Raw genomic sequence first — 18,511 nt, forward strand, 5'->3', positions numbered from 1 at the left:
AAAACAAAAGTTCATTATTCATCAATTTTTAGGGAGTATAATAATACATTATTCATCAATTTTTATGGAGCATAATAATACATTAGAAACCTATGAAACAAGGGGATTTTGTCCAGCCTTGCAAAAACATGAAGGGGATTATGTCCACCCATGAAGGGGATTTTGTCCGGGTATGCCAAGGGGATTTTGTCTGAAGGGGATTATGTCTGACATTCATCATTCATATCTACATGAATAAATATGCACTTACAGATTTTAGCACTAATTATTCAGATGCTTCTCAGGAATGTGCTCAAGCTTATACAAACACGGTTATGCCAATGGAAAACAAAATATTCATGATTACAATTTTAATATGTTGAGTGCATTGAAAAGAAAATATAAACTATTCAACGTATTTTATATATGTATTTGCTGCCGGAGGGCTTTTGTCGCCCTATTATTTTTACGGGAGGGCTTTTGTCCGCCAAGTAATTTATATGGGAGGGCTTTTGTCCGCCCTGTCATTGTCATGGGAGGGCTTTTGTCCGCCTTGTCATTATCACTGGAGGGCTTTTGTCCGCCTTGCCACTTTTTGATGGGAGAGCTTTTGTCCGGGAGGGCTTTTGTCCTACACTCGTACACCCCTGGCATGAAATTCAATTACATGTAAATAAGTTTTCATCAGAAACTTATTCATTGTTAGTTTTATCAGAACTCAGTCTGTACATATTTTGAAAAATTTCCCTAAATATGTTGAATGGTTTTGTTCAGGTTTAAAGATTGACAAGTCCATTTAAGATATTTAGCTGGTTAAGGTATGTACTCTCCTTGTAGCATAGACTTGTCTACAAACCATGTGTATATTCTCATGAATATGTATTTTCTAATGTCAAATATTGTGTTCAAGTCAACAGCCCATGTGATGACCCATTCTCTGTCCCTCAAAGTAGTCAGCACGTGATTTACACTGATTATTTGTTGTTTGTTTTTATTTCAGATATTAGAAGGACACACAGACTTTGTGAACTCTGTGACCTTTGACCCTGACACTGGGGACCAGCTTGCTAGTGTAGGTGATGATAGGTGGTGCCAGATCTGGGATAGAGATGGTAACAAACAATTGAAGTTCCCCCTTGGTGCCCCAGGAATGTCAGTTTGTTGGCATAGAGAGGAACCAATGAAGGTGGGGAAATAACATTTACTCACCATTGCCCCCTGCAGTAACTGCTGATACTAATCACATTTCTGGATTTTATGGCATTACATAAGTGTTGCTGATTGGCTCTTTAACAACACTGAAAATATCGAATTATTTCAAATTTTCTTGAAACTTTGTTTTTATTAAATAAAACAAAAAGGTTTGCTTCAATAGCCATATCCTTTTCATCAAGGTATTGTCAGGGTAAATGCTTTATCTTGAAAATGATCACACAAATTGGAATCAAGAATCAAAATATTAAAAGCTCATTGTTCTGAATTTTTGAGCATTTTTCTTTCAATTTTTAAATTAGATTTCAGTAATTGTAATTCAAAAAGTGACTTATATCGCAGTAAAGAATGTATGAGCCATGAACTGAAATAAAAATTTTGAACCAATTCACCAACAAAGTGCCACCTTAGTGCAGTAATGTGTTAACTCCTTATATAATTTTTAGGGATGTCATTCGGAGTTCGGATAACGATTCGGTGTCCGGAGCCGATTTTCTGATCCGGATGTTCGTATAAAATATTGAGAAATATTGAGAAAATGTGATAAATACATGCGTTGAGATAATCGTAGACATGGTGTTGACACCATATTGTATATTGTACCTTAGTTTGACAATACACATCATAATCTCTGCAGACCACAAAAAATCAATAATTACTATAATAATTACGAGTCAATTATGACACATGTTGTTAATCAAATTTAAGTTTTGTAAGATTCAAGATGGATATTCTAAGTCCCGTGCGACTGTCATCAGCAACGATGTTACATTTTTTTATGTCCAAATTTAAATATTTAATTAGGTTATTATTTTTATATATATTTCGGCTTACCGACCCGTCGACTCCTTATTTTGAGACAATATAAAATCTGCAGAAATAAAATAAGCAAATAAAGAAATGCAGTTACAAATTATATGTTAATTATCACAGCTTTTATTGAAATTGATACGAAAATTATCCGACAAAATAACTTTCTCCTTTAGTATTAATCAAACATGTGCATTTTTTTTAAAACATTTTTTTTTCACATTTCTTTTTTCACTTATGAACACTTAAAATGTGTGTAATTCATGTAAGTTTCTGCACTTTCTTTGAAGATTCGAATCAAACAGCCAGGGCTACATGATGGTAAACATCAAAGATTGGCAGATTCTTTTGAAAAGCCGGCTACACGTGTGTCAAATGTCATCGTGTGTAAATTGTATGCGTGTTATTGAACAATGGAAACATTATATTTAATTTTTACGGGTATTATTTTGTTTTCACAAATGTGAGTGAATTTTATTGCGTATTATAGCGCTATGGAATTTAGACAATCGGCGGCGAATTTCGTTTTCATTTCATTTGAAATCGTAAGTACCACACACACTAAATTTATTGATAACAGCTAGTCGTATTCTATATAGAAGAAATAAAATCAATAACGGAAAATTTTTGATATGTATCATTCAATTAAAAAGGAAGAAAAACGAAATACTACACTTTGAAAAGGGTGGCGAAAAAATGGTTACGTCATATCAGACATCTAAGAACATAACAACGATCCGAACATCCGGATGTATCCGGATGTTTGATTCGGATATCCGGATGGCCGTTTCGGCTCCAGATGACATCTCTAATAATTTTATAGTAGTTAACCTGTTACTGCACAAAGGTTGTGATATATGCTCACTGGAAAGTTAATTTGAGCTTTGATCATGATAATCAAAATTTTATGAAGTAAAATACACTTGTGAAGCTTTATTAAAGACTACAAATAATGCACCATATGACAAAAAATGTGTTGGTTTGCCGTAAAGAAAGGAAAAAAAACTACAATTAATAATGATTGAGCAATAAAGTAAAAGTTTCTTTCCTGACATTGTAACTGATATTGAAAGTAATGAAGAAGTGACAACACTGTCTAAACATTCCAGTCATGATTTTGATAAACAGTTATTTTACTATACAGGTTATGGTGGGTCAGAAAGATGGGGTTATAAAAATATTCAGTCTGAGTGGACAACAACAGTTGATGTCTTTTGATACAGGACAGGTACCATTGATGGAAGCTGATTGGAGTGTAGGGAATAAAGGGCTCCTTATAGGGGCTGTCGCGGGGACAGACTGGTTTATGTTTGATGTTTCCGTGTCCAGGTAAGTTTATATGTATAGACTTGTGTTGTTAGAAATATTTTTCGTTGACTTATGAATTACTTAACAAACAATTCTGTCAAAGATATTGACTAATTTCTAAGGAAAGTCATTTGATAGACTCATTGCTAGTACATGTCTGGAATGATCTATGGTCATGTTTTACGCAATGCGATTTATACTTAAAGAACAAAAAGTAAACACATGGCTTTATTTGATGAACATGTACTAATGCACTAAATTACTTTATTCTAAAAAAAGATATAATTCATAGGAATGGAGGTTCTTAATAAGTGAATACAACTTTTACATCAGTAAGACAGCATCCCTGCATATAAAATGCTTCATGTATCGTGAATAATATAAAAGTGCTGCCTTCCTGACCTTCATATTGTTTAATGATTCTTTCAATGACTAATTGTGAATTTGATTTTATTAATGAATTTTAAGGCCCATTAAGCCTGAAAGCAGCATGACTTGAGATTAAAACTAATTTTAATGGAAATTTTAAAATGTATGTTAAAGTAGAATTATGTGAACCTCAGTGGAGTTCCTTAACATAATGTGTATGCTATGATGCATCATTTAAACAATCACTTTCTGAACCAGAGCACATTTGAGTCTGTTCACATTTTAGTGTTTATGAATAATTGATCAAGATATATTGTGATTCATCAGTCGTCCAGTAGAAAGACGTCAGATACATGTAGAAGGTGCAAGACATTTCCGATGGGCAAAATGTCACGATTCCCTCGTTGCGACTGTAGGGAGACCAGGCCGCCAGATCAAAGTGTTCAATACAAAACATCAACAGGTTAGTGCAATTATTCATCGAAACATTTTGTTAACTTTCATTTTTGTGAAATGTTCATGATATTGTACTTTCAAAATGTACATTTTGTATTCATATCATTTAAAGTGTTGAGAATTTACCTACCTTTTTCCAATAAAATCATTGCAAAGATTAAATAAAGATGATTAGTTCTGTTTATCGTTGAGCGTAAAACGACTGACTTCATATCACTTGGGCTCACCTCACAAGCTAGCAAACGGAAGGTTAATGGCTTTACTTGCTTGCATGCTTGTGCAGGTAAAGAATACATGAAAGGGGTACCTGTAATCTTCCTGTGACATTTGAGCTGGAATGTAATCATAGTGTTTTGACCTTCACAGTGTTTGTGTGGTTTAAAAATTTAAATTTAAAGACTTCAGTCAATCCTGTGCTTCTATCGCCTCTAAATAAATACTGCATTTTGAAATCTATTGTTACTGTCTTATTTGAACAATGATAATACAGACTTGCCCAATTTCTGAAATTTTCCAAGTTTTTTTGTTTTCGTATTTAAAAAAAGGATAGAATTCACTGAATTTTACAACTTTCAATTCAAGGGAGGTAATAAAAAAAGTTAATGTTTTTTTATATATGATTGAGTTGTCTGTATGTTTAAACTTGAATTCAAGCTGTATAGAGTGATATCAAAGAAAAGCGTTGGAGCACCACACTTAATACTGTATTCCGGTATATACCGGACGAGGCACTTGAATAATTAAATGCTAAAATCTTGCCTTTTCACATAATATACTAAAAGATGTGATAAATTAAATAATTCTGTAAAGACTCTGAATTGTTGAGTTATTACTTTGTATCAACTCATGATACTTTTCTTTTCATTTTTTTCCTGTAGAATCCCCTGACAATATCTCAACCGATTACATACAGTATCAGCTGGCACCAGAAGTTACCTGCCCTTGCTGCCGGGGGTGATCACAAAGTTCATATTTATATGTTTGATGCATTGTAATATTCTATATGTTTTGTAAAGTAAAGTGTAAAAATTTTGTACTGTGAATATTTGTTTTTTCTTCTGTTTGACTGCTACTCAATTGCTCAGCCTATATGTTGCTGGTGAAAGTTTAAGTGTAGCTAGCAGTAAGTAATTAATCATGGTTTAGCAGAAGAAGCTAGAAGCTAGAAGTAACTTCTCCAGCAGAAATCAGTAATTTCACAGGCAGCTTGAGCTTACCAAATTACTTTATGTTGTTTCTCATTGTGCTGAATTAATTTAACATTAAACCTCTTGAATTTCTTCAATAGATTTGTCTGACTGACTTCCGGAACTTTCCATATAAATGACATTCTGCCCATCAAAGTGTATATAGTGAGTGAACAGTGGAATATCATAAGTTTACATTTTGCCACAATTCCTTTCAATTTTATAGTAAACTTTGCATGAATGATAAATAGCTCATGTGAAGCCAAGGAAAGTTCTGTCAGTAACCATGGAAATTTATCTGCACAATGTGACGATGCTGTTGGTATCTTAATTTGTGTATTTTGATATTAAAATCCCTTCAACTTAAAATGCAATTGTTTAAATTCAAAGCAGGACAAATACATTACTAAAATTAGCAGTTTAGGGTTAAGCTTAATTAACAATTGTTTGGAAGTTATGATAACTCTGAACATGAATTGGGCAGCCAAGAGCTTAGTTTTTGTTTAGTATCCAATGTTTTTTCTTGTTCTGTAGGGAAAGCCTTAGTATGTATTAAATTGTAAAGATATATAGCAACAGATTTCCTCTGTTCAAAAGTGTGCTTTTGATGTCTGTGTCAGATTTATCATATATTTAGAATGTTGATGTATTATATCTTGAGCTGATGAGACATTAATTACAATACATTTAGTATTTAGAAGGGCAACTCCTTTACATGTTGTAATTCAAAATATAATGTCTGAAAATTTTATTGGTATATTTTTATTGAATTATTTCCTGAAAGGCTTATAATTCAAGTAAAAAAAAACAATACCTTAACACAAAATTGCATTCTAGGAGATATTGATTTCTGAAATGAAAAATAACAATATGTTAAAAATCTTTGAAAAATAAAAAAACAAAAACTGTTGATTATCTTTCAGGCTGGTGGTTAATAGCCAGACTTACAAAGAAAAGCTATAGGCAAATATTGACTTCCACTCTGCAAGTAGTTACTTCCCTTGATTTTTTTTGTATAATTTATGAATAAAATTAAAAAGGAGTAAGTGATTAAGATTACTAGAAAGAATTTATTTAAGGATAGTAGATTTTAAAATGAATTGCAAGGTATTAAGTTACAAAATCACAAGATGTGTTAAATTGGAGAAAATAAGTAGTGTACAAATATTATCTTATCTACGGTAAAGCTCTAATCTATCTTACCATGTTATCAGTTGATTTTATTGAACTGCAGAATTTATTCAATAACTTTCAAGTACCCTGTTTTCTTAATTCGTAAGTGTCATATATATTGATGTTAAAAAAAAATCAAAACACTTTTTTTTAAAAGGTTGATGGGTCGTGACCTTTGGTATGGTAATCTAAAAACCATACCCATACTATTTGTAGTAGCAAGTGAATTTTCCTGTCTGTATTGATTTGGTAATAGGATTAATGTATAAATACATGTACAAATATAAAGGAACCATACAAAAGTAATAAGAATAAAATAAAAGTGGCATTGCCTGAGTTGTGAAAGGAATTAAAAAATGGATTAACAGATTAATATTCTTACATGCCAAAGAATTTTGTTATATTATAGAAACCATGTGGTTTAAAGGGAAACACACTTTAATATGAGTAGTTTGTATAACTTTCGATGAATTGTTGTTGATTTTCAAATACAGCTTTAGACTTTAAAGTTAAGATTAATTTTTTGATAAGGGTGTTACGTTTTATATGAAAGTGTTAAAATGGCAATAATAGTGAAATGAGAAATTACTTTGTGAAAAAGTAAAAAGTTCATATATTTATTTATTGAAGAATGATGGAAATTATTCACTCAACAAATATTACTTTCAATGGAAATTCAAATGAAAATGTTGGTGCAAAGAAAGGCACAGTGCCAAGAAAAACACGTAGTCCGGTTGAATCTAAATCGCCGGATGCCTCACCGATTAAATCTAATATTTCGAGTCCAGTGAAGGAACTTCATGGAGATTTCCCATCGCGGGCTAGCCGTCCGCCTGCAGTGGCCAACATCGACTCGCCAAGACACGAAGAATCACCGTTGTTTAAACGTGTGCATGACATTCCAAAATATCAAGCCAATGAGACGCCAACGTCGTGGAAGAAACGGGAGAGTCCGGCTGACAGCGGAATAGAACTTTCTCCTATCAGTATCTCACCACCCAAGATTAATCCAAAGGTAACCTTTAAAATTTATATTTTTTATTTAAGTCTGTACACCTTTACCCCCGGCTTCATCAGAATTTAATTTTTAAAAAATTAACATGTTTACATTTAATTGGTGATTCATAGGACATATAAAAGGTACAATAAACTGTAAATTTAGCAAATAAAATATATATTAGTGATTAAGGTTCCTGCCTGTCAACTTAAAGGTTTAAGCCCACTTGAGTTATGACTGCAGCCGGGACTCGAACCACAGGTCTCAGTGGATTGCCGGTCCAGTATGCTAGCCACCACACCAGTACTGTTTGGTTCAAGAGTGATCAAAATAAGTTTAAAATATTTCATCACAATTGTGTTTTAATGCTTTTAAACTAAATTTTGATAAATATAAAGAAAAAAAAAATTGATATTTTTCACATTATTCTATGATAAGGTGTGGTCTAAAAATGATTGATTCTGTATATTGACCAGTTTTGTATTGAATTATCAATACTTGTATTTTTCGTTCATATCATCATCCACTTTACACAATATTACATAAAATGCATTAATCATGCCTTATCAACTGTAACACTCACTTGATATTTTCTGCATGGAAATTTCTTGCATTATTCAAAGCTTTTGAATAAAATGTCAGAATTTTGAATATATTTATCTATATTTAACTGTGTTTTAAGTGATTTTATTCAATATTGTGAAATACTTGTGGACTTGTTTCCAGTTGGTATTTGATGTAAATTTCATTTTAAAATGGTACAAACTTTTATTCACATAACATTCTTAAACAGAAATGTTTTTTGTTACTGCTGAATAATATTTTTCTTCAATCATTATTCCCTGCGGTCTGGAGACCGCAGGGTATTGGTACGCGTTTTACTTTTGAGGCATGGAGGAGCACGTGACCTGTTTTCGGTACATGGAAGAGCATGTGATCTGTAAACCGTATATGATTGGTTAATTGACCTTTTCGAAAACCCAGCTAAATACCGTTTGCCGTTACGTTACGGATTTACCTGTAGGGAATAAGTCCGAATTACACTTGAAAACAAAAATCTATTACGTGATATTTCTAATTTTCTATAATTATTTCACCGTTTAAGGTGGAAAAACTTGAATGATGTGTTTGAAAATTATCAATGTTTCTTTAATATCTATCTGAAATTTTACAAACAATAAATTGTTTATACTGAAAATCTGCAAAATGAAAATATTCGTAGTGGCATTTGCCATAATAAAAAGAGATATTTTCTGCGTAAACTTGTGTGTTTACTTTATTTATTTTTTTTGCTCGGAATTATTCATAAAATGGTAGGCCTATTTAATCATTTTCTTAAAAAGAAATAATTGTTTTATGTTCGACCTTCTCCGGTCTTCAACGGTCACATGCAGTTTCCAAAGACCTTCTTCTATATTGTTCGATTATTGTCAACTATATTCCTATTACAAACGTTTATTTATCCCCCCCCCCCCAAATAATGTTGAAAATAGTTAAATGAAATATCTTTATATCATTAAAATGTTCACCGCAGGAAACCATTTTACTTGGGCTTGTACTCTTCTGGAACAGACAATCATTATACTCATCTGGAACCGAATATGATTGACCCTTGCCACCAGTATAGAGCCTAAGGCCAGCCTACATCTGTGCAAACTGACCAGGCTCTTTACTGTTGGCTGACAAACTTCATTAACTTTCATCTTGATATCCCTAACATTGAAAATGGACAGTTCTTAAAATGGAAGTCAGAGAGGTCCATTTAAAGGCACATTATGCCTCAGAAATTAATAATTGTTTTCTTTTTCAGAAATGGTGAAAACGAGTTTTATAATGATTTATAACACTTTGAGAGCATGTTAAATGCTTATAACATGAGCATGTTAAATGCTTATAACATATACTTTAGAGATCAGCACTGTATGTGAAATTATTTTTCATAAAATTAGCAAAATGTAAACAAAATACATGCAGTATTTTGTCTTCCATACAAAATCACTATTACTTTATTAACTGTCAAAATGCAACAGAAGCAATAGATAAGTAAGGTAATTGGCCAGTGAGTAACTTTTTAGATACAATAACATGTATAATAGAGCACAAAAATACAAAGCTTTTGAGAAATAAAATAAAAGCATTTCATGGGCATAATGGGCCTTTAAGAAATTTAACAGGGTTAAGGTTGAGGAAAATTTGATTTTATAAATCCATTCTAGATGAAGCAACTTTGTTTATTTTTAGAACTTGTCGTTTTTTACAATAACTTTTCAGTGAATATGTAGGGGGGAAAAGACAGGGGTTTTTTTGTATACAAAAATACATGTTGATGTTATTTATGCCCGTTTAATGCTTTTAAAGTAGATTTGAATAGCTAGACTTCAAATCATCAATGGAGAAAAGCAAACTTTGTTATCAATGCATTGATTTCATAGCTGCAATATTTGAAAGATTTTAACCCTAAGCTTAGGGCTTTCACATTAAGAAATTTGCGCTCCTACTTATGCTTTTATATCTGCAATAAAGAAATTAAATTTAAGTACATTTTTGTTTGTTCTTGAAATTAATGTCAGTGACAGATGTGTGCCGCAAAGTTGAATATTAATCTTCTAAATTTGTATAATGAACATGCCCAGTAACCATTTTTGGACTTGTCTACTTTTCATGATGGGGATATCAAGATGAACATTAGAAATTAAGTTTATTTGTATGACAATGTTACATTAAATAAATTTGAAAACATTATATACTATATACTGTAAAAGGTTATAAAATAACCTATAGTTAGGCAATTTAAAAAACACACTATGCACTTCGGAAAAGCATAATACTTGGATTGATAAGAAAGAATTTTGGTCAACAAATGTTTAAGTTTATACTTGCTTGAAATTATACATTTATACACTTTCCCCATTACTTTTGGGTATATGAATTTTAATCAAGGACAGATAAGTAATTTCCCAACCTTTGACCAAAGTAGAGAAGTTGTTTGCAATTTGAAAAAAATTATTCCTGTTTTAGAAAAATCTTTGGCCCCTGTAGTCTGACAAGAGACTTTTACTGTTCCTATTATTGTTGAATGTTTAATTTCAACATTTTATATGTGAAATTCTTAACTTAAACTGGAAAGTTTAAAATTTAAACTACAGCAAGTCCTTTACAGAATTGCATCTGCATAATTCCCTAAAATTGAAATATACTTTGTGGACTATATTCCTTAATTTTAAAATTTTAGAATTCCTAAAAAAAACTTGTTTTCTAGATAAAACTGTTGAAAAAATACTTAAAATAAACACACCTCCAGATGTTACAATGGGAAAGAAATTGAAAACTTAATTTCAAGTAGATAACAAATACTATTCTGATGGATTATGGATCCCAATATTGTCTTCTACCATCACAAGGTACTAAATATAACCTGGGTAAAAGTTCAGATTCTGTAGAATAATAAAGAAGGTAAATCCTGATTGCAGAAAAGTGGACTGTCTGTTTTTCAAAGCAAAAATGTGAAAATATGAACGTTTAAAGTAATATTTCAATTTGTTTCTCCGATTATAATAATTGAATAAAAAAATTTAATTTAAATAAATTTATACAATGATATATTTTTTCTGTTATCATCTCTGGGCATGCTGCTTTAATTCATATTTTCGAGGACTTGACATTTTTAACTTCTACCCATGAATATGATAGGAGTGAATTGATAAAGTGTTTGCTTTATAATTCATAAACAAATATTTGATAAGATCTAGAACCATACGTCCTTCTGCTTAGCTCACTAGGGAGAGCATTGGATTTGTAAGCCAGGGGTCATTCAGGTTTGATCCTCTGGTGGGGCAAAAGTTCTTTCTGGGACAGTTGATCTAGTACATATAGTATAATAGTCATTTGTCTCTTTCATTGCTGAATTAGAAATCATTGTGGGATAAGTGATCAGTTACTTGTAGAGAAATTGGTTTTTACTGGTTTGTTATCCGGTTAGATGCACCAAATGCCGAGATATACTCGTTAATAATCCAGTTAGATGCACCAAATGTCGAGAAATACTCGTTAATTATCCGGTTAGATGCACCAAATGTCGAGATATACTGGTTAATTATCTGGTTAGATGCACCAAATGTCGAGATATACTAGTTAATTATCTGGTTAGATGCACCAAATGTCGAGATATACTCGTTAATTATCTGGTTAGATGCACCAAATGTCGAGATATACTCGTTAATTATCTGGTTAGATGCACCAAATGTCGAGATATACTCGTTAATTATCTGGTGAGATGCACCAAATGTCTAGATATAATCGTTAATTATCTGGTTAGATGCACCAAATGTCGAGATATACTCGTTAATAATCCAGTTAGATGCACAAATGTCAAGATATACTCGTTAATTATCTGGTTAGATGCACCAAATGTCGAGATATACTGGTTAATTATCCGATTAGATGCACCAAATGTCGAGATATACTGGTTAATTATCCGGTTAGATGCACCAAATGTCGAGATATACTCGTTAATTATCTGGTTAGATGCACCAAATGTCGAGATATACTCGTTAATTATCTGGTTAGATGCACCAAATGTCGAGATATACTCGTTAATTATCTGGTTAGATGCACCAAATGTCGAGATATACTGGTAAATTATCTGGTTAGATGCACCAAATGTCGAGATGTACTCGTTAATTATCTGGTTAGATGCACCAAATGTCGAGATATACTCGTTAATTATCTGGTTAGATGCACCAAATGTCGAGATATAGTCGTTAATTATCCGGTTAGATGCACCAAATGTCGAGATATACTGGTTAATTATCCGATTAGATGCACCAAATGCAGAAATATGACCAAAAATGAGTTAAAATTAGCAATAAAACTAAACAAACAAACCTAAAACCCTATGTATTTTTTTAGTTTGGCCTAAACCAATAGTAAAGAGAGAACAGGTTATCTAAAGATTTTAGAAGTGATTGCAGATTTAGTAAAAAAAATCAATACAATCATTTTAATATGAATAATGTAAAAATCATATTCTGTTTACACCTAATTAATTCTTGTGTATGACTTGTGAATTAAAGAGTACATCACAATATTTATTAATGATTTATACTATATTTGAATGGGTGTAAAACAGCTTAAAGATCAACAAGTATTGAATTAAAGATATGTGAAAAAGGTCCTGTGCATTGATTTTTAAACTGTTTACCTTATATTTGTACTAGTCATTAAATACTTGTTTGGAATAATTTTACAAATCAAACTTGAATCAATGCTTTAATCCTTGAAGTAAATGAATAAAGAACTTTGAATTTCATCATAATTCTGGTCATTTCAAACTACTTCAAGTTTTGGAAATTTGTACCAAATATATCTGTCCTATATTTTAAGTTCATAATGATTCTCAAAGTGGATTATTCAAACTTAAATCAGCTCAAGTCCTTTACACAAAGTCACCTACATGATAAATCCCTACATATCTATAAAAATGAAATATACAGATGATTCCTCAATTTAAAATCTTTTAAATTAATATTCCTATTATTGTATCAACTTCATGAAGTTTGCAAGGCTTAGTTTCATAGTTATTTTTTCAAAAATTTGTATTACCTTGAAATGTCATGTTGTTTCAGAGCAATGTCATGTTGTTTCAAAGCTTTTGAATTTTTTTGGTATTTATTGTTGATTCATAGTTTGTGTTGTCAAAATTTGTATCATATTGGTATCTCACTTAAATGTTTCATGATTCATGTTAAACAACTCTGTTACATCTTGTTGTCTGTTTGTTTCATGATTTATGCTAAACAATTCTGCTATATCTTGTTATCTCTATTTGAAAATTTAAATTCATGATTCATGTTTAAAAGTTCTGTTATATCATGTTTTGCCATTTTGTTCCTGATTCATGTTACACAGTTCTTTTAAATCTTGTTATCTCTCTTTGGTTCCTGATTCATGTTACACAATTCTGTTATATTTTGTTATCTCTGATTGTTTCATGATTCCCATTACACAATTCTGATATTTCTTGTTTTCTCTCTTTGTTTCAAGATTCATGTAAAACAATTATTTTACATCTTGTTATGTCACTTTGCTACATGATTCATGTTTCACAGTTCTGTTATATCTTAATATGTCACTCTGTTTCATGATTCATGTTACACAGTTCTGTTTTATCTTGTTATCTCTGTTTGTTTCATGATTCATGTTTCACAATTCTGGTATAATTTGTTATCACCCTTTGTTTCATGATTAATGTTACACAATTCTGTCATATCTTGTTATCTCTGTTTGTTTGATTATTTATATTACACAATTTTGTTATATCTTGTTATCTGACTTTGTTTCATGATTCATGTTACACAATTCTGTGATATCATGTTATCTCTATGTGTTTCATGATTCATGTTACACAATTCTATTATACGAGGGATGATCAAAAATAAACCGGACTGTGACTGTCAATTGAAGAATTATCAATGTATCACTTAGTGTTATATATCACACTTAATCGGAAAACAATACGTGCAAACTGATGCTATAGCTAATCTGATAACGCAAATAGCTTGTCCGTAACAGCGAATTCAAAAACCATGGTAACGCACACCCGGCGCAGTGCGTTAATTCGCCTTGACCACAGGCGCTTTATGCTGCGTATATTTTACAATATGGCACATTTAGATTTCAAACTACGCCAAAACGTCATGAACCATATCTTTGACATTGTCAGTAAAAATGACTTCATTTAAAACATATTTATATTTGCAATCACAATTAAAACGTCACTTGTTAAAAAAATATTTGTGTTAAATCTGTGTCGTCGGAAAGTCTCGAAAATCGATCAATAAGAAAAAATGGTCAAAATTAAGACGAGAACCTGTTTAAAATGTAGAAAAAGATTATGGCTATCAAGGGAAAAGTTCCATGAAGCCACAGCATATTTTTTATTAGCATGAAGGATTAAGAAAGGGTAACAGAGAAATAGAAAACAAGTAAGGGAGAGACAAAAAAAGAAATTTTCAAAGACGTTGGTGACGTCAATCGCCAAGACGTTGAAAATGACGGTCGATTGACTGCGGACATTGTCAACGATGTTCGACAGTAGCTACGGGATGGTGCAGTCAACTCTAAGGATTTTAAAATGATAATAGTTAATGCATTTATTACATATATTGTATTCTTGGTTTACAATTGTACCAATTATTTTCTTATTTTAAGCAGTAGTGTTATCATTATGGAGAAATTGTGTCAACAATTTAACAGTCACTGTTCAAAATCGGCTATGCATTTTATTTATTTTTAAAAAATGACAATTTTGGTCATAGTTGTATTATTCTTCTTTTATCGTATGTATGATACGTTATCATTCAGCAACATTATTTTACATTATTTGTAATACATAATATAGTTTATTGCATATGCGATTTTCCCAACAATCAAGTTACAGAAGGAAAGAACGGAAGTTTGCGTGATTACAGGAGATCTTTATTATAATCCATTTTATTACAATACAATATGATACCCACTTGTACAGAAATATATATAGACAGTGGATCCGCCGTATCAACAACATGACTGTACCACGTATTGGCCTACTCCGTGAATGAGTAAAAAGCTGCTCCGTTAAGGACAATACGCTTGTGACGTTGTTAACGTCAATTTTAAAGTTATACCGTGCGCCGCATTGCTATACATGTACATGCCAATAACAGCATAACTTTTTTCTTTGTTAATATTTCTTGTTGGTATTTTTGTATCATTCAGGGGATAGACTTCAATTTATTTTCCGTGTATTTTTATGTAAATTCATTTAACAGGTAAAGAACCATTTACAAAGTCCGGTTAATTTTTGATCACCCCTCGTATATTGTTATGTTACTTTGTTCCTTCTATTCTTCAATTTGTTACACAATTCTTATATATCTTGTTATTTCACTTTGTTTCATGATTCATGTACACAATTCTTTTATATCTTGTTATTTCTCTTTGTTTTATGATTCATGTTATACAATTTTTTCATATCATGTTATCTCTGTTTCATGATTCATGTTACACAATTCTATTATATCTTGTTCTTTCCCTTTTTGCATGATTTGTGTTACACAATTCTATTATCATTATCTCTTGTTATTTCCCTTTGTTTCATCATTCATGTTATACAATTCTGATATATCTTGTTATCTCTCTTTGTTTTATGATTCATGTAACACAGTTCTGTCAAATCTTGTTATCTCCCTTTTGTTCATGATTCATGTTACACAATTCTATTATATCTTGTTATCTGTCTTTGTTTCATGATTCATGTTACACAATTCTGTTATGTCTTGTTATCTCTCTTTGTTTCATGATTCATGTTACATAATTCTTTTATATTTTGTTATCTCTCTTTGTTAAATAATTCATGTTACACAATTCTTTTATTTCTTGTTGTTTCATTTTGTTTCATGATTCATGTTACACAGCTCTGTTATATCTTGTTGTTTATCTTTGTTTCATGATTCATTTTACACAATTCTGTTATATTATGTTGTCTTGCTTTGTTTCATGGTTCATGTTAAACAATTCTGTTATATCTTTGTGTCATGATTCATGTTACACAGTTCTGTCATATCTTGTTATCTCCCTTTGGTTCGTCAAACATCATAATATGACAGTCTATCACCAGTTATTTAACAATTTCAACATATAATTTACAAACATTTTGTTCTGTGTATGATATATAATTTGTTATTGTTAAAGATTTACTCCACGTTTCATTGAGACTCTCCCACTTTGAAAAGAAAATAATTGATAATGTAAAGATAGACTTCTATAGTGGTTAATTTTCAAAATGTACAGTTCTTTTGTTGAAAAATGGGATATTGACGGACAGTATAACGTTATTAATCTAAATGTAACAGTTTGAAAGTGGTTTAATAGCAGAAATATTACAATTTTCAATACCATGTTTGTATTGATATTATTAAATAAGTATTTATTACACTGGGATAATAAAAGATACACAGTACTATCAAGCTTGGTATTAGTATTGTAAAAGTGCAGTGGATGTTTGGATTTTATTCTTAATTTTTTGTGAACCAAAAGAAAGTGTTGTAAAGTGAATTATTGTTCTTTATTTAGTAGTAGATCTATATAATGATATATATTGATTTGACAGTGATGATAATAACGCTTAATTAAGGACATATAATTATTTTGTTCATAAGGATTTGATAAGTGTTTGTGTGTTGTTTCGTTATTACTGTTATATGTGATTTGGTTAATTCAACTCTAAATTTATTCAGTTAATAGGACGATTTGACTCTGAATTTATGCAATAGCAATAATAATTTGATATGTATGTTGATGTGTTGTTGTTATCAATTATCATTGATAATTAATTAGTTATCACCGATATATAACTGATTATCAACAATTCATTAGTGATGGCTTATTAAAAGAGCTACCATTGTTGAATATCAAAATGTAATGATCAAGAAATGAACAAAGATATTGGTGCCATATGCTGTTATGAGAAGAATAATACAGAATTTCTTGTAAAAAATTGTGGACAAAAAATGGTCATTAATTCTATAATGCACAGCAGAAATAAAGTAATATATATTAATGTTCAAAATGACAAGCTATTGTGAACTAAAGCACTGTAATAAAGTTATGAATTTGGATGAATTAGAAATGGAAAGGTCAAAGACTTTGATGCCAGAAACAGTGATGTCTAAAAAGGAACGTGAGGAGAGAGCATATAAACATCTTACTTTGATAAGGGTAAGATTAAACTAATAACATATATTTATTAAAGGCCTATTTTTAACCAGTTAATACTCTTCAGTGCTGTTTTATAAAGCACCATGGGGTTAGTTGATGCGCCGCATCAACTAACCCTGAAACATAGAAAATAGGGTTAGTTGATGCGCCGCATCAACTAACCCCCTTTAGACTGAATACAGGGTTAGTTGATGCCCGCATCAACTAACCCTATTTTCTATGCATCAACTAACCCCCCTTTACATGGACTAACACCTCATAGTTGATGCCAGGCAGCAACTAACCCCACATTAGATGAACTAACCCCCCTAAGTTGATGTGCCGCAACAACTAACCCGCCCTTAGATGAACTAAATCTCAGGAATTGATTTTTAAGTGTATTCCAGGTTTAATAATTATTCCATCTTCAAATAATACACTGTTTTAATCACATTCAGTGAATTTTACTTAATTCAAAATTAATAGGTCACCATTTGGAAATTTTAAATACTATTTCAGGACTTGAATGGTGACATGTCTGGGGTTTGAACTCTCAGTTCCTGAAATTGTGGATGGACCCATATTATGCTTTAGAACACACAAACATTTTAGTTTCTAGTTGGAATTATCCTGGCCTATGTCACTTGTATGAGAATGAGGCTGAGCCTCGCCCGGCCTACAGTCCAAATTGCAGTCTGACCAGGCTTTTATAATTCTGTTGGTGGCACATCTTTTGTATTTTTGTACTGAAATTTCTTTAAACTAAAGGTGAACTTTTCTAAAAATCACAGGCTAGCTTATGGAAAATTGGTTCTTCTACTCAAAATACCCATTAATGTGCCTGAAATAATGCATTTAGGGGCACCTGAGATCTCCCTCAACCAATAAAGCTGAAAAGTTGCAATATGACCTTTAGTGTTTGTGCAATGTAAAAAAATAAAAATTTCTTTCAGGCAAGACCAACACATTGAATTTCTAACGAAGTCTCATGGACATAATGAAATTTTGCACATTCCTTTTTCTATCAATATTTTAATAAAACTGTAATGCATGGTGAACCACAATGTGTTTGACTGTATTGTTGATTTTTCTGGACACATTATTTGATTTTTTGGACACAAAATGTGATTTCTTAATAGGTCCAATAATTTTATTAAAGGATAATGTCAAATTTTTGGTTGTGTGATGCTGTTGGTAGTTTTCACTCGCGATCACGGCAGTTTTAAGCCACATTGAATTTGTCAGATAAAAGTTCAGCCACCTGATTATTCCTGGGCAGGCGGTC

General features: G+C 31.4%; 2 protein-coding genes across 13 annotated transcripts in view; both read left to right on the plus strand.

Moving 5' to 3' along the window:
• Window positions 1–5,166, plus strand: part of LOC132736070 (nucleoporin Nup37-like) — a gene marked incomplete at its 5' end in the record, with an annotated part of 29,624 nt that extends 24,458 nt beyond the window's left edge. The window contains 4 exon segments of the mRNA XM_060723119.1: window positions 980–1,165; window positions 3,146–3,330; window positions 4,006–4,141; window positions 5,013–5,166. Coding sequence (XP_060579102.1) covers window positions 980–1,165; window positions 3,146–3,330; window positions 4,006–4,141; window positions 5,013–5,129 — 624 coding nt within the window.
• A 1,593-nt stretch (window positions 5,167–6,759) lies between these two features.
• The window catches only part of LOC132736071 (uncharacterized), a 62,708-nt gene continuing 50,956 nt past the window's right edge, over window positions 6,760–18,511 (plus strand). For 4 of the 12 annotated variants that reach the window (XM_060723125.1, XM_060723122.1, XM_060723127.1 and 1 more), the window contains exon 1: window positions 6,764–7,509. In XM_060723125.1, the coding sequence (XP_060579108.1) occupies window positions 7,126–7,509 (384 nt within the window). In that variant the 5' untranslated portion in view covers window positions 6,764–7,125. Of the gene's footprint in view, window positions 7,510–16,941; window positions 17,248–18,511 lie in introns of those variants that run through there. The other 8 variants (XM_060723124.1, XM_060723123.1, XM_060723129.1 and 5 more) reach the window with 6 other exon arrangements.

The sequence above is a fragment of the Ruditapes philippinarum genome, unplaced genomic scaffold, assembly GCF_026571515.1.
Source record: "Ruditapes philippinarum isolate M1 unplaced genomic scaffold, ASM2657151v2 ctg4815_1_1_1_1, whole genome shotgun sequence".
Lineage (NCBI taxonomy): Eukaryota > Metazoa > Mollusca > Bivalvia > Venerida > Veneridae > Ruditapes > Ruditapes philippinarum.